Source organism: Delphinus delphis, chromosome 19 (genome assembly GCF_949987515.2).
Source record: "Delphinus delphis chromosome 19, mDelDel1.2, whole genome shotgun sequence".
Taxonomy (NCBI): Eukaryota; Metazoa; Chordata; class Mammalia; order Artiodactyla; family Delphinidae; genus Delphinus; species Delphinus delphis.
In genome coordinates, this window is record NC_082701.1 from 51821659 (window position 1) to 51846721 (window position 25063).

At 51.6% G+C, this 25063-nt stretch overlaps 1 protein-coding gene across 1 annotated transcript in view; it reads right to left on the minus strand.

Annotated features, from left to right (window-relative positions):
* The window catches only part of PIK3R6 (phosphoinositide-3-kinase regulatory subunit 6), a 45999-nt gene that overhangs the window by 14936 nt on the left and 6000 nt on the right, over positions 1-25063 (minus strand). Inside the window, exons 2-9 of the mRNA XM_059996331.1 lie at positions 19411-19512; positions 10355-10438; positions 9661-9752; positions 8923-8991; positions 8324-8456; positions 8110-8179; positions 6930-7113; positions 1984-2149 (exon numbers count right to left, since the gene is read on the minus strand). Of these exons, the coding sequence (XP_059852314.1) occupies positions 1984-2149; positions 6930-7113; positions 8110-8179; positions 8324-8456; positions 8923-8991; positions 9661-9752; positions 10355-10438; positions 19411-19423 (811 nt within the window). The 5' untranslated portion in view covers positions 19424-19512. The remainder of the gene's footprint in view (positions 1-1983; positions 2150-6929; positions 7114-8109; positions 8180-8323; positions 8457-8922; positions 8992-9660; positions 9753-10354; positions 10439-19410; positions 19513-25063) is intronic.

The following is a 25063-nucleotide window of genomic DNA, read 5'->3' on the forward strand; positions in this document are numbered from 1 at the left end:
ATCTGGCCCTGTCGAGTTCCTCTGCCTCTCTGCCACCATCAGCTCATCCAGGGCCTAACACCTGCCCGAGGATGCCTAGCGGCTCCCAGTTTCCTACAAACTTCCCAGCTGGGCCTTCAAGACCCTTCACAAGCCACTTCACTGCATCATTCCCAACCTTTTCTCCCTCCCCCAGCCCCGCTGCAGCCATGCTGCCTTTCCCACTGTTCAGAGACGTCCTGGCCACATGCAGACCAGGGGAAAGGCCTCCGTATTTCTCAGGGCCTCCTCCAGGAGCCTGCACACAGTAGATGCTCAATTAACGTTTGCTCCTGGTGCTGAAAAGAGTCACGGCCAAGTACGAAGGGCAGCAGGAAGCCTGCATCCAGGGGAGAGAGCAGGGCCAGCCAACCCCCCTCTCCTCCTTCCAGAAGCCTTCCTGACACTCCAGCCTGGGAGTCATCCCCTCCCCAGACCTTATTGGCTGCACACTGGGCACACCTAACATGTAGCCTTAGGATTTAACTTCCACATAGCACAGCTCCCTCCTGAACAAGGCTGCAAGCTTCCTTAGGGGAGAGCAACCCACGGTCACTGAACACTTACTACTGTTCTCACCGTGCCCACAGTGCTATCATCTCACCAGGTCCTACCAGCGACCCTGGGGCACAGGTAATATTATCTTCACTATAGAGGAGGAGTTGGGGCACAGAGAGGTTAAGTAACTGGTCTGAGGTCACACAGTAAGTGGCAGAGCCAGAATTTGAGCCCAGGCAGCCCGGCTACAGAGTCCATGCTTTTACCCATGACAGGGTGCCCATAACCACTGTCCCATGCTGCCCCCCAGCAGCAGGGGCTCAACGGGGGTGCTGGCTGGCCATTAAGATGCGCAGGGCAAGTCTGGGCGGGAGGCAGGCGCCTGGATGTGTCTGGGATGGTGGGGGCAGCCCAGAGTCGTCTTGTCCTGCCCACGCAGATTTACTGCTGAGTTAGCAAGTGGTACCCAAGGAGAGCAAAGCCAGATTTGCCCCAGGGTTTGGCCCAGCTTTGGGAGGGGACAGGCTTCATGAACAGACATTTCCACGTGGCAATCAGAGGCAGTGTAGAATATTAAAGCAAAATAAGAGGAGGCTGAGAAGGAGGAGGAAGTTTTAAGCAGGTGCCCAACCTGCCTGCCTCACCCTGACTTCGGCAGTCTCCACCCTCCCTGGGCTGCCGAGGTCAAGCCCAGGGAGGGCCGGCACACTGGCCTCTGCCCGTGGTTTCCAGTCCTCAGGCAAGTGCTGTGTACCTACGGGTGCACCGTGTGTTCGGGGCATGCAGGCTGACAAACTCCACGGGTGCTTTGAGTGGCCATGAAACAGGACACAAATCAGAACCGTCCTCCAGTAGCCAGAAAATATATGCTCCAGACACTTCTCTGGGCTCTTTGGAGTTTCTGCAACACACACGGGCTTGCTTCCCATCAGTGTATGGCATCGTCTTATAAAAAGGCAAGCAGAAAGGAAGCGTTGGAATAAAAATCTGTGAGACCAGGTGTAAGTGATGTAGATGCTCTTTAGGGAATCCGTGGACCATTGGATCCCTTGGTTACTATAGTATGGCGGTTAAGAACTAGACAGCCTGGGTTTGAATCTCAGCTCTGCTACTTACTAACTGGGTGATCTTGGGCAAGATTTATAGCCTCTTTCTAACTCTGTTTTCTCACCTGCAAAATGGGGTCAATGCTTTTTACCTCATAAGTACTGTGAGGATTAATTGATTTAATATATGTAAACTGCTGAGAACAGCAACTGGGGTATAGTAGGTGCCCAGTAGGTGTCAGCTGTTATCATGACCCTAATTACCCACCTTCTAATTAGCCCGGGACCTTCAAGCTCTCGGGAGCCGCTGTGTGTCCCACCCCGCTTCAGCCACGCGCGCAGACTCTGAGCAGGTACAGCGCTGGTCTCTGGCGCCCCCTGCAGGGTACCCGGACCGCAGCTCACCGCGCCTGACGCTTACCGCCGCAGCGTCCCCTGGCGGCGGCCGCCGGCCCCAGCAGCGAGCAGTAAATCTCCTCCAGCCTCTCCAGGTGGCCCTCCCGGCTCGGGCTGGGCTCGCTGGCCATCTGCTCCACGGCTGCCACCACGGCGTGGAAATAGTGCTCCAGGGCGCGGGGGGAGCTGGTCTGCCGGGGAGGAGCATCAGAGCTTGAGTTCCGGCTCTGCACCCACCCACCCCTGCTCCAACGCCAAGCCTGCAGGTGCACGGAGGGCCCAGGGGCACCTCCCCTCTGCCCGGGACTCCGGCAGGAGCTTCCCCATGAAGGCCTTCCCACGTCCAGGGCTCCGCTCCTGCCCTGCCATAGCTGCTGCCCGATGCCGCCTGCAGCGGGGGGTCCCCTCGGCCCCTCACACCGTGGTGCGGGGGGACAGCTGGTGCCCGGCAATGTCGGGAAACCCGGGGGGCAGGGATGGCCTCTGGCGCCCACCCTCCTTGGGATGTCACTAAGTATCTGGATCACTGTTCTGCCATCACTCGGATGTAAACTCAGGACGGTAGCGGTTTTGTCTGTTTCATTTCCAGCTGCACCCCCAACACCTAGAACATCTGCTGGCTCATAGTAAGTGCTCGATAAATATTTGTTGAATATTTCCTAAACGTCTGTCACTCCTATACTGCCTTGACATACCACCTAGAAATCATTATTTTTCTTTAAATCATTGCACTTTTTGGGTTCAAAATTATTTCAAAAGCAAATGTTATATTGCTGCTCTAAGTAAAACGGCTAGTGTCACTTGTCATAAACAGAAAATAACTAAGATGAAAATAATGATCACAAAACTCTATTATTAAATTGTAGCCAGGTACTATGGCCTGCCAAGGCTTTAGAGCTGGAAGCTTGCTTTTTCTTTTAAAAAAGGCAGATTAGCAAGTGTTCAAGAGGTTAAGGGTAACGCACCAAGCTGAGCCTTTCTCCTTAACGCAAACAGGTTTTGAAGAGCTTCTCACTCTTTGAGTTTCACCATGCTCTCCAGCACCGAAGGCTCCTGTCTCCACGGGTACCTCTCTGACACCTTGAGAACTCCCCTGGATCACTGTTCTCTGGCTGTGTCCCCTCACCCCCACTCACCACCAGCTAATCCCAGCTCATGACTGAGGATGCGGGGCCCAAACAAGTGACACGGGCAGGCACAGCAGGGCTTGCTCTGATCTCTTTTTTGCGCTAGGGGTCCGCTGAGCAGGGTCTTAACTTCCTGGGCTGAGGGCGAGTGGGTCATTCTGACTAGCTAGGGCTCCAGTAAATATTTGCTGAATGACCAGCAATTAGAGGGACAAGGAATCAGACTTGGAAGGGGCCACGGGGACCATCTCGTCTTGTTGCTTCATTTTATAAATTGATTATAAGTGAATTAATTAAATAGTTATCAAGTACCCACTAGGTGCCAGGCACTGTTCTAACTGCTGGAGTACAGCAGTAAACAAAACAGACAAAAATTCCTGTCTGCATGCAGCTTATATTATAGTGTATCTCTTTGTGTGTGTGTGTGGGGGGGAAAATAATAAACAAGATAAGTGAAATTTATAGTATGATAAATAACAGTAAAGTGATGAAAAGAAAATAAAGCAGGGAAGGAGGATGTGCAATCTGGGGGAGGGGCTGAAGTTTTAGACAGTGAGACCAGAGGAGCCTCACTGAAAGTTGACTTTTGACTAAAAGTTTAAAGCAAGTGAAGGGTCGAGTCATGTGGGTACCTGCCACGGGGCAGCCCCACCTGGACACCATCTCTAGCATCCGGAACACAGAGCAGAGGGTCCGAGGGCCGGGTTGTCCCAGGCTACCCTCCCAGTCTCGAGACCTTGTCAGATCCTGTGGACATGTGGGGAGACTAATCTACACTCCCCACCTCCTAACTGGGCCTCGGACCAGGCCCTCAGCAGACAGGAGGTAGGCTGGTGGCTAGAAAAGGCCTAACCACCAGACCATGGTTGGCTGGGCCACTTCTCCCAGGCCCCACCAGCCCTCAAGCCAGCAGGTATGACAGGGAATGGCATCCCTCAAGCAGAATTCCAGATAAGGAGGCTGGGATCTCAGGGGGCGGGGAGCCCCAGGCCGGGCTGAGGTCTAGGAGCCCCAGCACCCAAAAGGGGAGGGGGGGTGCCGGGGGGACCACTGAGGACCCCTTACCTCCAAGCTTCCGAGGGTCTCTAACTTCAGATCAGTGACGCATTCCCTGGGTCTCTCCTGGCTCTTCTTTGGTCCCTCCCACCCCCCCAATTCTCTTTTCACAAACATGGAGACTCAGCCGTGAGCTCCAGATAAAGCGAGGTAGCAGAGGGTGCATAAGATTTTGACTATGTTTAAAAAAATACAGCTTTCACTTGCAGCATTTCTTTCTTCTAGAGCGAAGTAGTGTACGCATCAGACCCATTAATTTCAGCCCTGAACCCCACCCCGTTCTTGGCCCAGCACCTCCCAATCCTGCCCCATTCCTGATGCCCTCAAACCCAGCCCAGCCTCACTCCCAAGCCAACCCCTGAACTCCAGACACATCCAACTCGGGGATGGAGTGAGGCTGGGGATCCTCTAATGCCTGCATCACTGAGAAACAAAAATCAATGCGCTTAAGACGTTAGGGAACTGTTGACCAAAACCACCCACTTGGGCCGGGCACGATGATCACCGCTTGCCTGAGCTGTCTCACAACAGGAGGTCCCGAGAATTCAGGAGGGGCCAAAAGAGGGAGGAGATGACCAACCTCCCAGAACCCTTCGCACTGGAATCCACCTTGGCTGAGAGATACGCCACCAGGAAGGACCCTGAGTCAGACTACGGACCAAGCAAGATGATTGGCCAGAGACAACCCGGAAACTAACCCCATCACCACGAAACCCGAGCCTGCGAGCCACGTGGCGGAGCAGTTCCCCTGGGTTCCCTCACCCTCCTGCTCTCCGCCCGGGAAACCTTTCGCAATAAAGTCTCTTGCTTTGTCAGCCCGTGTGTCTCCTCGGACAATTCATTTCCGAGTGTGAGACAAGAGCCCACTCTCAGGCCCTGGAAGCGGTCCCCCTTCCTGCAACACTTACATGTTTGGCATTGTTGTGTGAAAACGGCGCCTTGACCGTGGGCTGTTTGGTGAGCCAGAAACAACCTCCAGAGCCGCAGGTGGCCACACAGGGGCTGCCGGGTCAGCTGACAAACTCTGGTCAGGAAGGCGACTACCCTCCTCCCTTCCCGAGAGCCACGGCCAAGTGCAGGGAGAGGGGACAGGAGCCCACGTTAGGACAGACACATGAGACACGTTAGGGGCCATAGGTGCCTGTGCTAAACCCAGCCTGGGGCTTAGGTACGAGTCCGGCGGGGAGGGGCATTCCTCCATCACGCGTCTGTGTGCTGTGAGCCCCCAAGGGGCTGTTATGGAAGGAGGGATGTCCCGGATGGCGGCATGGGGGAAGGGAGTCAGGAACCCTCAGTGGGTCCAAGCAGGTGGGCAACCACAAAGGAATGGTGGGGATGGTCCTTTTAGAGAAAAGGAATGACAGAAAACGACCAACATGGTTTAAGAAGGAACCCAGGGCTTCCCTGGTGGCGCAGTGGTTGAGAGTCCGCCTGCTGATGCAGGGGACACAGGTTCGTGCCCCGGTCCGGGAAGATCCCACATGCCGCGGAGCGGCTGGGCCCGTGAGCCATGGCCGCTGAGCCTGCGCGTCCGGAGCCTGTGTTCCGCAACGGGAGAGGCCACAACAGTGAGAGGCCCGCGTACCGCAAAAAAAAAAAAAAAAAAAAAGAAGGAACCCAGCCGCACATAAAAGACACCCATCAAAGGAAGGATCCAAGACCTAGGGCTCAGGGTGTGGAGAATTCCAGATGGAAACAAGAGAAGGAAGAGCAACGGCTCCAGTGCATTTTGATGAGCAAAGCAGGGCCTGAGACTCGGGCTGGAGAAAGGACAGACACCTACTTCCTGGGGCAGGACGGGCAGGGGATCGTGGACCCCTCAAGGGCGCGCCCCGTTCTGGAGCCGGCCCCTCCTAGGGCACCACAGCCCTGAGCGACCCTCCGACCCCCCTTCCCGAAGGGCAGGCGCCTTTCCACCTACTGTGCAGACTCCGACTGGCATCCTCCCCCACCCAAGAAATCCAGCACCTGGGGCCACCGCGGCCAGAGAATCTGCAACCTTATGCAGTCTTGGCTGTGGACAGGGGTGAGGCTGAGTCAGAGAGAAAAGCTAGGAAATAGGTGGGCAAGTGTTGGAAACAAACTAAATGCCCACAACAGGAGCAGGGGACAGTTAAAGAAATAACAGCACATTCATGAGAGAGAATTCTCTGCACCAGCGGAAGCACATGTTTTCCAAGGAAAATATTTCCATATGGCATATTTCCAGTGGCAGGGAAAAATAGATATTACATTTATGCACATAGAGAGGCAGTATATAAACTGTATACAGAGTCTGATAGCTCAGTTGTTAAAAAGGAGTGGGGCTGCGGATGGGGCTGGAAGGCGATTGAACACAGGCTTGAAGTCAGATAGACCTGGGTTCAAATCCAGGCACAGCCACTTCCTATCTGTGTCACCACAGGTAGGTTACCGGCTTCTCTGTGCCTTTGTTTTGGTAAGTGCATCCATTTCACAATGTTGTGGTGAGAGTTTTTTAAGGTGATACCTGTAAAGTGTTGAACATGGTGCCTGGAACACAGCAGACGTTCAATAAACAGTGGCTCTTGTGATGATCACTGTCGATATTATTCAGGAAACATACCAAATGTTAATTGCTAATGCGTGTGGGTAGAGGGGTGTGAGTGATTTTTATTTTCTTTCTTGGCTCTCCTGCATTGTTTTTCAAATTTTCCTTAGTGAATGTGACTTTATCTTTGGTTTGGGGAAAAAGGTGATGTGGAAACAGGAGAAGGGGGAAGCCCAGGAGAGTGAGCGCTGGTATGGGGGGGCAGGGCAGTGACCTTACCTGAAGCTTCCTTTGCAGCACACCTGCCTCGCAGGCCTCCCCCAGCGCCGCCTGCAGGGCGTGGGAGACCACGTGGCGCATGCAGGCCTCTGGTGTCTGCTGCCCCTGGGCCGCCTCAATCTCCAGCAGCAGGGCACTGCACACGGAGGGAGACACCAGCTCAGGATCCACGAAGAGGAACACTCTGAGGGCAAAGGTGGGGGGACCGGGAGCTGATGACGAGGACCACGGGAAGAAGGGCCACCCTCAGAGCCTTGCAGCACCCGCCACCCCCCACCCCCAAGTTATTTACTTCCTCCAAAAACAGGAGCCTCAAATTCAAAATTCTATTGGGGGACAATACTAGGGAGTGGTGGGGATTGCGGCAAAGAAGAGCAGGCACGGCCCTTCCAGGGGGGCAGCTGGTCCCTCTGGGTCCTCTCATGTCTAGGTAAGTTCCAGCTGAAATGCCCCTCCCTCCCTCAGCGTCGTGGCCCGTTGACCCCGTAGCCCTCTAGGAGGGACCCTAAATCCTTCCTGCTGAAACGAGCTCCGAACCCTAAGTGAGCCCCTTCTTCTCTCATCCCCCTCATCACAGCAGAAAACCAACCTCACCCACCCTCTCTTCCATACTCAACTGTCATTTCAACCTCTCCAATGCCAAGTCCTCCGGATCCCTTCCCCTCCCTGCACCCTCCACGAACACAGAGCCCCAGGCTACACCTTTCAGTACCAGGCGAGCAGAGGTACCTGCAGGGCAGGAGGCTACGCACCCCCTGCTTCACCCCCGACTCCATCAGCCTCTCTCCCCAGCACGAGCAGCGGACGTGTCCTCAGTCTTACACACACACAGATGAAAGACCCCAGATCTCGTGGTGTGACTGTGGCCTGAATTACTGGTATTCTAGAGGTGCCTCTGGCTGCTTGACGCAACACCATGGCCAAGGGCAGAATGGAGGTGGAACCATGGATCTGCAGAATGGCCCGGTGCCCGTGTCCACGTTCTGCATGTGAGCGGGCGAGCTCTGAATCCAGCCCAAGAAGAAAGTCCTAACTGCTTTCAGGGATCTCCAGGGAAGGACACGCCCTCTCCACCCTGAGGACGTCCCGCTGCTGGACAAACGCCATGGATGGGAGGGGATGCTCCCCACGCAGACTTCTCACTTGTCCTGCGGGCAGCACCCTCGCTGGGGCCACTCACCTCTCCCGGTAGGGGTACAGCTCACTCCTCAGGTTCTGCTCGGCAATGACCAGCCTCTGGTACAGTGTCCCTGCGGGGCAGACCACTTCAGCCAACCAGCGTCTGAGTCTCTGACCCCCATTCCCTACTTTCCCAGAAGGTGCTGGGGCTTTTGAGCTCCCTGGAATCCTGGAGAGGAAGGCAAGACCTTGGGCAGAGCTGGACTGGCTCTTACCTGGGACGGCCGTCTCCGTTTTCAGCCTTATGGCACAGTCCAGGGCGATGGTGCAGTAGGGGGCGGGCAGGGTCAGCAACCTCGTGCAGAAGGCGTAGGTTCTCCGGTGGAGCTCCTCTGTGATGCCCGTGGCCTGGGTGAGACGGAGGAATCAGGGTGCCCGGAGCCCTAGGTCTCGCAGGGTCCTGGGTGGTGCGGGGTGATGGGGGGCGGGGAGAGCAGCCAGACCTGGGCTCACACTCTCTCCCAATCTACACCTTCAGCCCCTTCTCCCAGCATCTCTAAGACATCTCCCCTCCTACACCACGTTCAGGCCTCTCAAGATGGAAACTCATCCCCATCCTGTTTTGCCAGCACATCAACTCCCCTCGCAGCCCTTCTGCTCTGTCGGGGTCGCAAATTTACCGCCACTACCTCCCCAATTTCATCTCTTCGTGTATCAGGGCGAGGGCAGGACTATGGGGAGAAGCCAGTTAGGGGCAGGTGCTCCTCGAGCTCCTCTAGGCTCGCTCGCCAGGCAGAGACCGGTCGTCTCCTGAGCGTCCAGCCCCGTCACCCGTGGGTCACCCCGACCCCCTTCACCCTCAGTCCCCGCTCACCTTAGTGAGCACGTACATTAGCGTGTGCAGCAAGGGAATGATGACATGCCGGGCGTCCTCACTTTCTGCCTGGAAAACAGGAGATCACAGGACATGGATGGGGCGCACAGGTGCGGGGGGCCGCAGGGGTCTCGCCACATCCTAGCGGGAGATGTGATGGAAGGCAGTGTCCCAGCAGGCCGAGGGGAGTGGAAAAGGGCCACAGCCTGCCCTGGTAGAAAAGCGGGGGTGGGGGGCACAGGTGCGGGAGCCCAGGTGTGAGGGCGTGTGGGAGGGGTGCAGGGAACTCCCTGAGGGAGGGGCGGCACTGACTCAGGGCAGGAGCTGGTAGCAAAGCGACAGGTGAGGCGCCAGCTTGGAGGCTCCCCTGAGTGCAGCGTTTCCCAAACGTAGAGCACTGGGTGGTGTGGAGGGTAATTACGAGGATAATTTTGAACATTTTTACTAGTTAGGCATTTACGTTTCCAGGTACTTTCCATTTCTGTCCAGTGATACGGGTTTTCCATTTACGGTCGTGTTGTAGAGATCCTTTTTGAAAGACGTTAACTCAGGTCAAAGAGTGGGAGTCAACGTAAAGATAAAATTGCTTATAGCAAAGTACTGGAAAGGGAGAAATACGGTAGAAATCAAACGACCAGAGTGTGTGAGACGCGGGGTGGATGGGCCCGAGTCCCCGGCGGGAACGGCCCCTCTTCCTCTCGTCCCTGTCTGCCCCCTGCCCGAAGCCCGAGGACTCACCTTCTCCAGTTCTCTGAGCAGTATGCGGACCAGTGCCGGACTCTTACCAGGATCCCGCTCGACCTTCTTGTGCAGGGACCATCTCCACATGCCTGGGTCAGGAGAAAGGGGTGTCCAGCCCAGCCAGGGGGGAGGGGGGTGGCCTCTGAAAGGAGACCCCTCTGAGCAGGACTCTGAGCCCTGGAGTCCCAGGTCTGACCCCCGCCCCCACCGCCAGGTGCTGGGCTCCGCGCCCATGGGGGTGGGTTTCTCTGATCTGCAGGCCCCATGAGCGGTGAATTCCCAGGGCAGAAAGGAGGGAGGCGGGACGCTAGCGGGGACAGGTGTGCGCACGTGGCTTCTGGAGCAGCGATGTTAACAGCTCAGCACCCCGAGCCACGTTCCTGGGAGTCATGCGGGCCTGGAGTGCCAGGGGACTTTTATTTGCAAGGCAAGTTGGAGAAGGCGGTTAAGAAAGAGGGCGGCAGACCCCCGATGGGCTGTGCCACAGTCCCTGGAGGGTGAGCCGGGGGCAGAGAAGACCTTCTGGGTCCTTCGGGCTCCAAGGATTCCCAGGAGGACGGGGGCTTGGCGGGAAGCCCCTCATTCTGTGAGCTCCAGGCTGGGGCGCTTTCTTCCCGAGAACACGTGGGCGGAGTTGGCTGCGCGGGGGCGGGGGAAGCAGAGAGAGCGGACGATGCCTGCCGGCTCTTACCTTGGTTGCTCGGCAGGGCGGGGGCCGGGGCACTGAGCTCTCGGAGCACAGCGTGCACGCTCCGCTGGAGGTCCGGATCCACATCTGGGAGGCAGGGTGGGGAAGCTTTGAGGCCGGGAGCCCCTGGCCTTACCCTCGCTCCCACCTCCACTCTCCCTGAGATTGTCCTTAGCGTCTTCTCTGAGCCTCAAGAGGTGCCCGGAAGTAATCAACTTAGAGCTGGCAGCCTGCGTCCCGGCCAGGACTGCAACACAGCCTTTCAACCGGCATTTCTCTGTTCTTTGTAAAATCCACATTCCCCAGAGGGCGGTACGTACATTGCCAGTGACATGCGAGACAATTTTAGACGGTACACAGGTGATTCTAAAATTTGAGTAATTATGCACTTATTTTAATGTATAGAAAAAAATATATAACTGGTTCCTCAACTCGTATGAAGCTAAAATTTAAAGTCAATTTAAAGAAACGTATCAGATAGATACCAGGAGGTGACAAGAACTCTCTCCCTGACCAAACTTCACTCGGGGTCCTCAGAGCCCTGTTCTCCACTAGGCCCTCAGCGTAGCCCCTGTCCTGTCTTTGGTCTCCAAGCCCAGTTTTAGCAAGGATCCTGCTGTCGGTCGATAGAAGTCCCTCTCCCTGATATCTGACCAAGCTCTCTATTCCCCACCTTTGATGTGTAAGTTCTTGACCTGTGTCCGGCAAGAATCCTGTTAGGTCACTTTAGGAAGAATCTCCCACCCCTGAGGTCCCCTCTTAGGAATTTCCCATCTACTGACCCCTCCCTCTGTTTGTTGGCTGTAAATCCCCAGCTGTCTTTGCCTTATTCAGAGCAGAGGCCCATCTCTCTCCTCTATTGCAATAATCTTGAATAAAGTCTTCTTTAGGGTTTAACAAGTGTCAAAATAATTATTTTCTTTAACAGCAGAGCATTGACACTGCAGAGCTGTGGAGGTGGGTACACGAATCAGTAACTGACACTTGGAAAGCACGGTAGCCGTGAAAATGCACCTCACTGGTCTCCCGCTACACCGAGTGTAAGAGCTTTGTGCTGTTGGGCTGTGAAATCCATCACCTCCTGCCGAGGCCACACTTCCCAGCCAATAGGGGCAGCAGCAGGAACTCTAAAGCCAGCTCGGGAAGCTTTGTAGATGGCTGACTCTGTGGCTCAGGGATTCCCCAACCCAAGACCCATCCGTCAGTCTAGCACATTTCCACCCATCCCTTCCTCCCTTCCTCCTTCTCTCAGAGTTGGATTTTCATCACAGTCTGGGCGCTCGCTCTCCCAGCTCTCACCAGCTCCCTCCGTCTCCATTTTCTGTCCCACAGGCGTTTCCCCACATGAAGCCTTGCATGTCTAATCTTGTCTCGCTATCTGCTTCTTAGAGGATCTGGACCAACACAGGAAGTACGGGAGACACTCCCTGTACCATCAATTCCCCTTTATGATCAGCTCCAACCAAGAGGCTGTTTTTACAGGCGAGGGTGCAGTCTCTTGTTGTCAGACAGTACAAACCACACGCCTCAGAGGTTCCCCTTTTGCCTTGGCGGTCAGGAAACTTACAGCCAAACTGGGGCCCCGTCTCAAAAATCAGCTCATCTCAAGTGACAGAGACCTCTCTCCTTTGCTCCTTTTCAGATGTGCTTGCTTCATGTTCTACTAAACATATATCTTAATTGCCTCAGATTCCTTTGGAAATAGGTAGGGTGGAGAGGACAAATCTAAAAGACCAGCAGGTTGCAGCCCAGGAGTTAGAATTGGTTTAGGTCAAGGCACCCCATGCCCTGGTGCTCATGGACTGGCCCTTCCATGGCTCTGGCGTGGGCCCTTGTACGTCTGCTGGGGCCACCCAGCATCTCTGAAACCCTCACTTTCCTCCTGCCTCTCACTTGTTCCCCTGCCCAGACCAGGTCCAGGTCTGAAGCTGAGTCTCCTTCAGGCTCAGAGCGGGCAGGGAGTGGGCAGGTGTTACAGCGCACGTTTGCCCACCCGGCCACTCTGTTGGGCAGTGCAGCATCTCCCAAAACTAGCAAGGAAATGATTTAGCCTGGCAAGAAGTCTTATCACAAGCCATCCTTCCATCTACCGAGCTCCACCTGGCATGAAAATAAATGAGTTAACGCAGGGTGGGTTATTAAAAAATAATGCTATGTCCTATTTCTTCTTTCCTTCTTTCTTCCTTCTCCCCTCCCTTCTTCTGCCCACCTTCCCGCCATGGACTACACAAAAGACTTAAAACTGTGATAACTGTGATTTCCTCCCTGCCCCCTCATTAGAAGGGCAGCCAAACCTTCGTCTTCTGAGCCCTAGGTTCTCCTGCTTTGCAGAGGGAGCTAAGTTTTTATGTTTCAGAGAAAAATGGAGAAGTTAGACTCTGCCAGTAGCCCCGGGAGACAACCCCAAATAAACTTTGTTTTCAAAAGTCTGGGCAGCTGGAACAAACTCTCAGGCTTTGGCCCACATCTGGCTTGCAGACGTGTCTTGTTTGGGCTTGTGGAGCGTCTTGGAAAAAATTTTAAAAATGAACTAGCCGCCAACATTCACAAATGAGGAGATTTTGCATCGAAGTTCGGATTTCTGGCATCTCCTGAAAGTCTGTCGACACTGGGCGTGCGTTCTTCTTACATGTGACAGTGATGGGGCTGGGGAGCAGCTGCCCCTTGAGACAGGGCACAGCTCCCCTAGGGCTTCAGAGTGGTCGCTCTCCTTGTTTCCCTCACTTACATCCTCTCCCCAGCCCCTTGACTTTGAGACCCCTGGCTGTCTGATTGAGACAATCAACCTGGATTGTCTCCAACGGATGGGGGTGAAGGCTGATGCTTTTAGTTAAAGAGGGGAGTGGCGATTCAAGGGCGGAAGCTTGGATTCCCAAGACTGTGAGGGTACGAGGGTTATGGGGACCCAGGAAGGAGGAAGACCAGAGTTGGCTGGGACATAGCTGAACGGTGGTGGCAAAGATCTCAGATGAGGGCAGCTAAGCGCTAAACTCTGTGTGCTTGAGTGCCACTGCTGTGGTCTCCTGGGCCACCTTTGCCAGAGCACAAGAATGTCCCCAGAGGAGCCCCCTGTCTCCTTATGGACCATGCAAGCTGTTCTGGGGGCTGTAGCCATAGTGGACTGAAGACCACTGACACTTCCCATCATGCAGACTTTGTAACCCCTGGCCTTCTCACAGGATCCCAAGGAGAGGAGGGGGGTACCGCTAGTGAATGACATTGGAATTTGTACGGACCTTGGAAAACAAGAGCTTGAAGCTGGATTTGATTTGATTAAGCCAAAGAAATAATATTTCTCGTGCCTCAAGTATCTCAGGGTCGTTTATACATGATATGCAATGTCTAACAGAATTCTTGGTCCAGAACACCCACTAAATAAATAACATTCATTATCTACCCCTCCATCCAGGAATGTGATATAACTATCAGGTATCCAGATTACTATTAATACCTAACATTTAAATAGCACTCGAGGGCTTCCCCGGTGGCACAGTGGTTGAGAATCCGCCTGCCAACGCAGGGGACACAGGTTCGAGCCCTGGTCTGGGAAGATCCCACATGCCGCAAAGCAGCTAAGCCGGTGCGCCACAACTACTGAAGCCCGCGTGCCTAGAGCCCGTGCTGCGCAACAAGAGAAGCCACCACAATGAGAAGCCCACGCACTGCAACGAAGAGTAGTGGCCCCTACTTGCCACAACTAGAGAAAGCCCACGCGCAGCAACAAAGACCCAACGCAGTCAAAAATAAATAAATACATTAAAAATAATAATAAAATAAATAGCACTTGAATGGTACACGTGTAGAGTCTTACATAGGCGTAGCAAGACAATGGTACGTGTTCATCAAACCAAGTTCATTTTTGTCGCAGGTAGATGAGAAGACTACATTTCCCAGACTCCCTTGCTGTTTCACAGGAGCCATGTGACTGAGTTCTGGCCAATGGCACGTGGTGGAGGTGGTATGTGCCACCTTCAGGTGTGGCCATAAAACCCTCCACCTTATCCTCCATGAGCTTGGAATATATATGTGGAAGATGATGGTGCCCTGAGAGGAAGGAAGCCTCTGTCCCTGAAAGACTGTAGCCCAGGTTGGGTGGTGACATGAGTAAGAAGCATTTGTTGTGTTGATCTACCGACACTGGGGTCATCTGTTACGGCAGCCACTGTTCTCTGACTCAGGGACACACAAACCGTGTGTGTTGTCTCACTGGATTCTGAGCAGAGCCCTGTGAGTTTGGCAGAACAATTACTGTTCTCCCTGTTTTGTGGAATCTAGATTGAAAGTCACCCCATCTCGCCTCTCCAACCACAGAAGGTCAGACCCAGAGGGACCTCGGAGCCTGGCTGTCTTCCCATTTCACAGAGGGGAAATGAGGCTCAGAGGGGAGAGGCGATTTTCGCAAGGTCACAGAGCTTTTTGTTGGAGCAGAGCTTTCTGTTTGCCAAAATGCACTTCCTCTAAAGCTGTCATCTTACTTGTGACCATTCACCTCTTTACTGGGGAAAGGGAAGAGGGGACACCCAGGTGAGACTGTGAGCGCGTGTCTACCTATGTGTGCCTGGGGCTTGAATGCAGAAAAAAACGCCCCCGATAAAGTTGCCTGAAAAAGGGTTCCCCGCTCTCCAACCAGGGTAGATGTTATTACAGCTAAAGAGACAATAGGGAGGAAGGAAGGGAGAACAAAGGCTGACAGGGTCCTGCTGTGGCAGGACACCCACAGTTCAGGGTTTGCTCCTCTACTTCCGGCCACTCAAAGCTGACCCAGGACTTGGCAATGTCAGCTCTCCATTGTCCTGCGATTCTAGACAGTCAAATCTCTCCCCAACCCCCTCTTAGATGTTTGCTTTTCCCCTACGTCCCACCCTTGGCTCATATTAGAATCACCTGGAAAGATTTAAAAAAATACCAATGCAGAGCCCACCCCAAACCAAATAAATCAGATATCTGAGGGTGGGGCCCAATCATCAATTTTTAAAAATATCTCCCCAGGAGAATCTAATGTACAGGATTACAGAACTAATCGAATTCAGTGAGAATTATTGCCTTTGGCGATAAGTTTGGAGATATGCGTAACTGATCTGTCAGAGAAGCCCTGAAGTGACAAGATGCTCAGTTCACAGAGGACAATCGTCCCTGAATTAAGTCACAGGGTCAGGATGGCCCCTCCCTGGCCATAGTCCTGGCTCTCACGGTGGTGGGAGGAGATTTAAAAGAATACAATCAGGGGCTTCCCTGGTGGCATAGTGGTTGAGAATCCACCTGCCAACACAGGGGACACAGGTTCGATCCCTAGTCCAGGAAGATCCCACATGCCGCGGAGCAGCTAAGCCCGTGCGCCACAACTACTGAGCCTGTGCTCTAGAGCCCGTGAGCCACAACTACTGAAGCCTGCGCACCTAGAGTCCATGCTCCGCAACAAGAGAAGCCACCGCAATGAGAAGCCCATGCACTGCAACGAAGAGTAGCCCCTGCTCACCGCAACTACAGAAAGCCCAAGCGCAGCAACGAAAACCCAACGCAGCCAAAAATAAATAAATTTATTTAAAATAATACAATTGGAGAAAGTTTATTATTATTACTATTATTTTTGTTGTTGTCCATTAGCTTGTTTGCAAAAGATATAACCTTTGTTTAGAAATGTAACCCTTATAGACACCAGTGCTCTGACACTCTTTGGGTCCAGCCATGACGGGAATAAAATCTCCTAAGATTTTTTTCAAGCAGACCAGTCTTTGTCTTCTTGAAGTTGTCCCATACCCTCTTGTGATGGTTAATTTTACGTGTCAACTTGACTGGGCAACAGGGCACCCAGATATTTGGTCAGATGTTATTTTGGTTGCGTCTGTGATGGTGTTTTAGATGAGTTTAATATTTAAATCGATAGATCAAGTAAAGCAGATTGCCCTTCCTAATGTGGGTGGGCCCCATCCAATCAGTGGTGGCCTGAATAGAGCAAAAGGCTGACCCTCCCCCAAGGAAGAGGGAATTCCTCCTGCCTGCCTGCCTTCCAGCTGGAACACTGGTTTTCCCCTGCCTCTGGACTTGAACTGAAACACTGGCTCTTCCTGAGTCTCGAGCCTGCTGGCTTCTGGAATGGAATTTACACCATGGGCTGTCCTGACTGCAGGTCTTGGTACTTGTCAGCCTCCATAATCGTGTAAGCCAACTCCTTACAATAAACCTCATTCTCTATACGTATATACATCCTACTGGTTCTGTTCCTCTGGAGAACCCCGACAAACATGCCCAGAGAGGACCCTGGCATCAGTATGGGGAAAGCTGGTGGAATAATCAAACTTAAAATTCCCTCAGCCTGCTCCAGCCGCTGCACATAGCCACCCAGATGAGAGGGTTACAGGGGACACAAAATTACTGCGGAAGAGTTGAATTCATAATTCCCAAGGGATGTTTCCCTCAAACTAGGATGTTGTGGAGAATTGTCCTTTTCCACTCTCTGGGTATCAGCCGTCAGAATCAGAACCCCCTCCCTGGAATGGAAATGGAAACACACCAATGAACTCTTTCTGGTCCCTTCCCTTTAAAATCACAATAAAATCACTAACCTAGGGGTCCCACTACCTCATGCCGGGTGAGCCATAATACAATTGAGAAGAATATGGTTTGTTTGTGTGTGTTCCAATTCAGCCTTGGACTACCCGAGGCAGCTTAGCTCTGTACCGGTGAATGTCATGTGGTACATGTTGTGTTCACTAGTTTCCGTTTTGGAGGATGACCTTTTCCTGACCTTGACCTTTGAGCTGGGCTCCATTTTCCTGGAGCCCATGGAGCCCCAACACGCTGACCACCTGGACCTTACTGACTGCCCTTCCTACCAGGGGCGAGGACTTGTCTGGGAATCCCCTGGTGAACAGACAGCACTGTCTGAGCATCTCAGCTGCTCATTGAAATCACGTGCTCAGCACCCAGATGCACCGTTGGCTGGAGTGAGTGACACGCTCATGTGCTCCTCTTTCTTCCATCCCGTGCCTGACTCCCACCTTCCCCCCATGTGGTACAAAGGCTCAGATGTTTCTAAAAAGGTTTGCAATCTTGCCCCTGTTTGCAGGAGTGGCAAAATAACAATACTTTTGGTGACCTTGAAACATTGCTCTTTGCAGCCGTCCAAACAAACGTCTTACTTTTCAGGGGCCCCTCTTCTTGACTCTAGGATGAGAGGTCTCTAAGGGCTGTAGGAAGGTGGGAAAAGTTAAAAACAACTATAATTTGGGAAGCCAGCCAGGACAACTGCAGTCCCTGGTCCTGATGGAAAAACTCCCTTTTGGAGTTTTCAGGGCCAGCATCCTAATTTGGGGATGCTTCTCTCACCCACTGGATTTTGGGTCAGGGGGTCATTTGGATGTTGGTGGTCTTTCTTGCCCTGTAGCCTTCCCTGCTCACTATAATCCTGGTGGCACTGTGACCTAGGTGCCCTGCTTTGACCTGGCCTTGGAGTGGCACGGGACCAAGCTGGCCAACGGACTCTCTCTCCCTCTGGGTGACCATTTTGTGGGTGACAGCCCGGAGTGGAGAGAGCCTCCCTCTTCCTGTCCTGGCGGCAGATCCACCCTGTTCCCTGCCCTTTCTGGTACCTGATGCTTCAGCTGTTCCTTCAATGCTCAGCCACTTTTTATCTTTGAATATTAAATGAACCATATGGGCTTCTATTGCTTGTATCCAAAGAAACTTTATCGGTATACCTCCCTTCCTAAAACACGATACCGATGTGTCTTAATTGTTGTAATTAAAGTGAGTGCAAAGTAAGTTGGTTTTGAAATGTTCAGTAGGAGATTTTCACAGTGCTGTCCCCACCCTTATCCTCCCAGCCCAAACCCCAGCTGGTTAAAGGTGACCAGGAACCTTGTGACACCAAGATTCACTGGTTGAAGCTTCTTCTGACTGGGTGAGGCTCTCTGAGGGTGAGTGGGGTGTGGAAAGGATGCTCTCTTAGGAATGATAACAGGCTGGTGGCTGTGCCTGCCTCGGGGTGTCCCCTACCCTTCCCTGGGACAGGGATCTTCAACGGCATTGGAGTCTATACCTGGTGGCCGGAGGAGTGGTTTCCGACTTGCCAGGTGAACATTAGTTGATACACATCTTGGGGGAAGGGTCATCTCTGCTTGTTGTCCCAGGACGGTGTAGGGAGAAAAGTCTAGGTTTTGGAGTCAGCCAGACGTGGGTTCCAATCCTGGATCTGCCACTTACTAGCTCTGTAGCTTTGAGCAAATTACCTAGCCTCTCTGAGTCTGTTTCCCTTTTAGTAAAATGAGGACAATTGTACTGATATCCCTACCTCGCAGACTCCTTCTGATGTTTTGCATGAGGCAGCCCGTAGAGAAGTCATTCACAGCACAGATGCTGGAGCTAGATTGCTGGGTTCAAATCCTGATTTGACCATATAATATCTATGTGACCTTGGGACAATACCTGTCTTCTCTCACTTTCCCATATTCTTTTTTTTTTTGCGGTACGCGGGCCTCTCACTGTTGTGGCCTCTCCCGCTGCGGAGCACGGGCTCCGGACGCGCAGGCTCAGTGGCCATGGCTCACGGGCCCAGCTGCTACGCGGCATGTGGGATCTTCCCGGACCGGGGCACGAACCCGTGTCCCCTGCATCGGCAGGCGGACTCTCAACCACTGCGCCACCAGAGAAGCCCCTCCCATATTCTGTAAAATGGAAGTAATAATAATATCTATCTTATGGGGTCTTTATGAAGACTAAACAAATTAACATTTGTCAGGTGCTTTTCCCACTACTTGATATATTGTGAGTGCCATAGAGATTTCTGTTAAATAAATGCAAGTGTTTGGCAATATATGTTGCTATTATTGTCATTACTCCCAATGTCCAGCTCAGTGATCTGCCGGCAGCTGGGGCTCGTACAAGCGTGTAGATGTCCATCTCTCAAGATGGTCTCGCGTTCGGGGAGCTGAGTGCGGGTCTCTCAGCCCCGCTGGGTAGAGGTGGTCCTGCCAGCTCTGGGGGCAACCTCACCTGCCAGATGGGCCTTCCCCACTCTGTAAACGGGCACACCAGACCCCTCTCTCCCGGACCATACTGACCTGAGCTCTCCATGGGGGCCTGGGGTAAGTGTGAGGAGGGTGTGACTGTCTCAGGCAGCAGAATGGAAAGTAAGGTGCTTGTTTTCCTGCAAAGAGCTGGTTCTGCAAAAGAAGAGACAGTTAGTGGTGGGTGGGACGTGTACAAAGTATATTTGTGGAATGGAGAGGCTCCCCGGGGGAACGAGGCTTCTCTCAAACTGGAGGGGAGGGACTCTAGATTTATTTAAGAAGTGCTCCTATGGTGCATGCTATGTGCCAGACACTCTTCTAAACACTTAAAAACTATCAACTCTTTAATAGTAACCTTATGAGGTAGGCACTATTTTCTCCCCATTCCACAGATGGGGAAATTGAAACAGAGACAAATAACGATTCAAGGTCAAATAGCTAGTAAGTAAAGGAATGAGCACTTGAACTCAGACCATCTGGCTCTAGAGCTCATGCCCTCAGTCATGACCACAGGCTGCCCCACTGTAACCCCAGAGGGAGGGACACCCAAAGTCTGCTTCCCAGGGCAACACACTCCACAACTGAAAAGCAGAGGAACTCTGAAAGAATCCAAGAGCTTGTTCTTTGAAGAAAAAAAAGATACACACATACACACACACACCTGGGAAAGCTAATTGAGAAAGAGAAAACAAAGAGACAATATTAGGAATGATAAACATCCCATATGACATTTATCTGTATAAAGAAAGTCTGAACCCTCTGTATCATACACAGTTTTCTAGGGAAATAAAAATGACTCAGAAGGCTCTAGAAGAGTTAGAAAAACTGCTTATATTAGTAACCAGTGAGGAAACAGAGAAAGCCATCAGGTAACTGGCTCTTAAAAAGTGGTATCTGGCTCAGATGGTTCCTTTGATAAGTTCTCTCAAACCTACAGAGTGAAGCAAGTTTTTATGTTACTTAGCACAGAGTTTACTGTCCCAAAGAATAGAGAAAAAAGAAAAGATTCTCTGAAAAAGCCAGCCTACCCTTGGTACCAAAAATCGAATGAGGATAGTTTAAAAAAATAGGGCAAGCACTTCACATCCACTGGGATAGCTACTAAAAAAAGAAATACAACAGAAGGGACTTCCCTGGTGGCGAAGTGATTAAGAATCTGCCTGCTAGGGACTTCCCTGGTGGTGCAGTGGCTAAGAATCCGCCTGCCAATGCAGGGCACACGGGTTCGAGCCCTGGTCCGTGGAGATCCCACATGCTGCGGAGCAACTAAGCCCGTGTGTCACAACTGCTGAGCCTGCGCTCTAGAGCCCGCGAGTCACAACTACTGAGCCCACGTGCCACAACTACTGAAGCCTGCACGCCTAGAGCCCGGCTCCACAATGAGAAGCCACGGCAATGAGAAGCCCGCGCACCGCAACGAAGAGTAGCCCCTGCTCGCCGCAACTAGAGAAAGCCCGTGTGCAGCAACGAAGACCCCACGCAGCCATAAATAAATTAATAAATAAATAAATTTATTACCAAAAAAAAAGAAAGAAAATAGATCAGTGGTTGTAAGGGTTTGGGATAGGGAGAGGGGGTGACTACAGAGGGGCAACAGGGAACTTTTGGGGTGACGGATTTGCTCTGTACCCTGTGGTAAAATCGATATATGTGTTAAAACTCATTGAACTGCATAGCAGTAAGAGTCAATTTTACTGTATGTAAATATAGAAAATAAAAAGCTATTAAACAAAGAAAGAAACCCACATCTGAATTGGTAACTGGGATCCCGTGCTTGGGTACTTAGTAGGCTTTGACCAAATTCTAGAATTTACCAAGAAAAAGGCATGTTTGTTCAATGGTGCTCTCACAGCTTTAAAACACCAGATCACTGACACACAAGGCACAGCTACCTCTTGAGAAACATCCGAGGAGCTGGAGTGGAAAATAATTGACGTATTTTAATATATACCCTTTTTTTTTTTTACCAGTTTAATTTTTTTAAGCTTGTGCATGTTTTATATACTCTAAATGCAAATAAGCCTCTATATCTAATTACCAATTTATAGGAAATACGGAGATTACCAGGATGCAAAATCCAGCATTTGAGAAACTCTACAGGACGAACATTCTGTTTTCTTTAACAAATAAATTGCAGGGAAGATGGGGTGAAGGTGAGGAGGGGAGACGTAAAGTCAAAGGAAGGTGGGGGCTACAGATTAACAGGGTTTAAGAGACATTATCAACCAAGTGACTCTTATTTCAATCCTAATTCAAACTATTACAAAAAACTATGGGGTTAGGGGCTTTCCTGGTGGCACAGTGGTTGAGAGTCCGCCTGCCGATGCAGGGGACGCGGGTTCGTGCCCTGGTCCGGGAAGATCCCACATGCCGCGGAGCGGCTGGGCCCGTGAGCCATGGCCGCTGAGCCTGCGCGTCTGGAGCCTGTGCTCCGCAACGGGAGATGCCGCGACAGTGAGAGGCCAGCGTACCGCAAAAAAACCCCAAAAAACAAAAAAAAAACTATGACATTCGAGGCAACTGGGAATTTGAACACCACAGAAATTTGGGTGGAGGGAGATAATAGTTTTGTAGCTCTGTTTGAAAAAAATAACAGCTGTTGTCTTTTCTTAAATTAAACATTCAATGTTGAGGTAACTAGATTCACACGCATCTGTAAGAAATAACACAGAGAGATCTCACGTGTGCGTTACCAGTTTCCCACTGTGGTAACACCTTCTGAAACTGCAGTGCAAGTATCATTACCAGGATATTGACATTGATACCTTTTTATTCAGATTTCCCTGGTGTGTATGTGTGTGAGTCCTTTATCTTTTAATGATACACACTAAACTATATAAAAAAAAGTGGTATCACTTACCCATAGGCACTGGTTTTCATTTTTAATACATTTCTACATCTGATGTCTTAATATGAAATAGGTTTGACTTTATTTTTATTATGTGGCAGAGGGCACACAGAAGAGAGAGATGACACGTATGTAAGTTGGGAAGCATGATGAAATAGACATCTGTGAGCTCATCACTCAAGGACACGGCCATTGAATTACACTGTGCGTGTAACTTATCATCTCAGGGAAAAAACAATAAAACTATTAAAATAATTGCTCTTCTCTTCCTCCCTGGGTCTCTGGGACTGCTGTACTGTAAGACTGACCATGCTGAGCTGTGGGCGTAACTTCTGGAGTCTGAGGAATCTGGCTCAAGTCCCAGCACCCCCATCCCCAGGGGGCCCACTGGGGGCCTCTCTGAGCTGCCGTCTCCTCCTCTCTTTGTGAGATGGACACCCAGAAGAACCAGCTAGAATATCAGACTATTTCATGATGACATTTTGATCAAGGGCTAGGCATGCAGGTCGGGGAACTAAAACTCCACTCAAGAGAGGAAGGTGTCAGGCATTCATGCTGTTTGTTCTCTCTAAAAACATGCAATGACATGTTTTGGTGGGCAAGACTTGACACTGAAATCTAAATGAACTATGAAACTTCAAACATGAAAGTTCGACTGTGAGTGGAAGACCTTGTGGGTGTTCCCAGTCTACACGGAGGAGGTGGAAAATGGCAACACAGTCAGAGCCACCGCCCAAGGTGGACAGGCAGTGGGAACAGGGCAGATCCCCAAATCCAGGGGTGGAGGGAGACAAAGAGAAGCTTCCCAAGTGGGAGCCCAGAAGTTGTGTTCTCAAGTCCCCCTCTATCGGTTATGTGGTTGTGAAGAAGGATGGTAATAACCTCTGCTCCAACCCCACCGCCCCACCAGGTCCAAGCCACCATCATTTCTTGTGCAAATTACGGCAGTGCCACCAGTGGGTCTCCCAGCTTCCACTCTTCCCCCTACAGCCTAGCCCCTGACTGAAGCCCTCCAATGACTTCCCTTAGACCTTATCATAAAGTCCACCCTCCTCACCCTGCCTAAATCTTGCCCGATCTGGCTTCTCTCCAGCTGCATCTCATCCCGTTCTCCCTCTGGCTCACCAGGATCTCACCTCATGGCTCTTTGTGTTCCTCTAACTTGCCAAGCTCAGTCCTACCTCAGGGCCTTTGCACACCTCTGCCCGGAACACCTTTCTCCCAAGCCTTCCTCACAGCCGGCTCCTTCTCAACACTCAGGTCTCATTTGAAATGTCACCTCCGTAGAGAGGCCTTCCCTTGAGCAGTCTTTCTAAAATAGCTTTCCCAGTCATGCTCTCGCACACTCTTTTATTTTATTCATAGCTTTCATCAGGATCAGAATTTTCCCATGTAATGATCAGTTTTCTGGGCTCTTCATTAGAATGTGAGCTCCACAAACAGTGGGTTCCAGTGTCTCTTATTCACTGCAGCACGCCCAGTGTCTAAGGCAGTTATCGGCACCCAGGAGACAGTGAATAAATATTTTGGAGAAATAGTTGAAGTCACATGTCCAGTGAATGATGAATCAGGGCTAGAGCTCAGATCTCAGCCTGGGGTGCCCAGTCATGGCCCCCTCCCTTCCCTTCGTACCCATTCTTCCCCTGCTCCAAACCTCACAGAGCACCCTCTGCCCGAGGAAAATAAAGTACACACACAGTTAAACTTTTGTCGGGGAGGAATCAGCTAATAATGACCATTGAGCAGACTTAAAGGAAAAGAAACCACAAAGATACAGATTAAAAGAGAAGCGTAGGTCGGGTCGGGGGAGGGATAAATTAGGAGGCTTGGGATTAACAGATACACACTATTATGTATAAAATAGATAACCAACAAGGAGCTACTGCATAGCACAGGGAACTATACTCAATATTACATAATAACCTATAAGGGAAAAGAATCTGAAAAAGAATATACGTAGCTGAATTGCTGTGTTGTACACCTGAAACTTACACGACATTGTAAACCAAGTACACTTCAATTAAAAAAAAGAGAAGTAGGGACTTCCCTGGTGGTCCAGTGGTTAAGACTCTGCACTCCCAATGCAGCGGGCCCGGGTTCGGTCTGGGATGATGTTTAATGGAAAGCAAAATTCTAAGAAGTTTGAACAATCGCTGTCAGAAAGCCTCCTTCATTCTTCTATTCATTCATTCGCTCACTTATTCACTCATCAACCATGTATTCGGTGCCTGTATGCATTTGTGCAGGTCCTGGGTATATGCTGTGTCACCCCCTTGTTCCTCTGCAGGGGACCTCTGTAATCTATTTCCTGTCCTTTGGGGCTGCTGACCACACCAGTATGGGGCAGAGCCCTCAGGGGTCAAGCCTGCACCAGACAGGAAATGGAAACAGGCAGAACCCAGGTCATTCTGGCAAAACGCAGCAACATCTCAGTTGTCTCACTTCAGGATGATGTGAATTTCTCAGGAAATAAACCTTGCCCTTTTAAGCACCCAAACTTGCCTCTGAGGTTTCCTCGATGAATCTCATGGGAGTTGACTGCACGTACCTCACAGTAACACAGTGAAGATTTCAGGGGCTGCTGGTAGGTGAAGGAAGCCTCCATCCTACGCTGAAAGGCTCCTACTTTCTCAGGTATGAATCCCGTTTCAGCAGTGGGGACTGCACCTCGCACAAAGTGGGTGGACGGGGCTGCCGTCTGGCCCACCGCCTCACTGGCCCTCCCAGCCAGGAAGGGCGAGGCTCCGTAATCCATCCAAAAGGGTGCTTGCTGTCATCTGTCTGTTCAGCGGGGATGCCTCTCTTAAACTGGAACAAAGGCTCCTCTGTGCGGGTGGCTGCCCTGTTGCTGTCTCT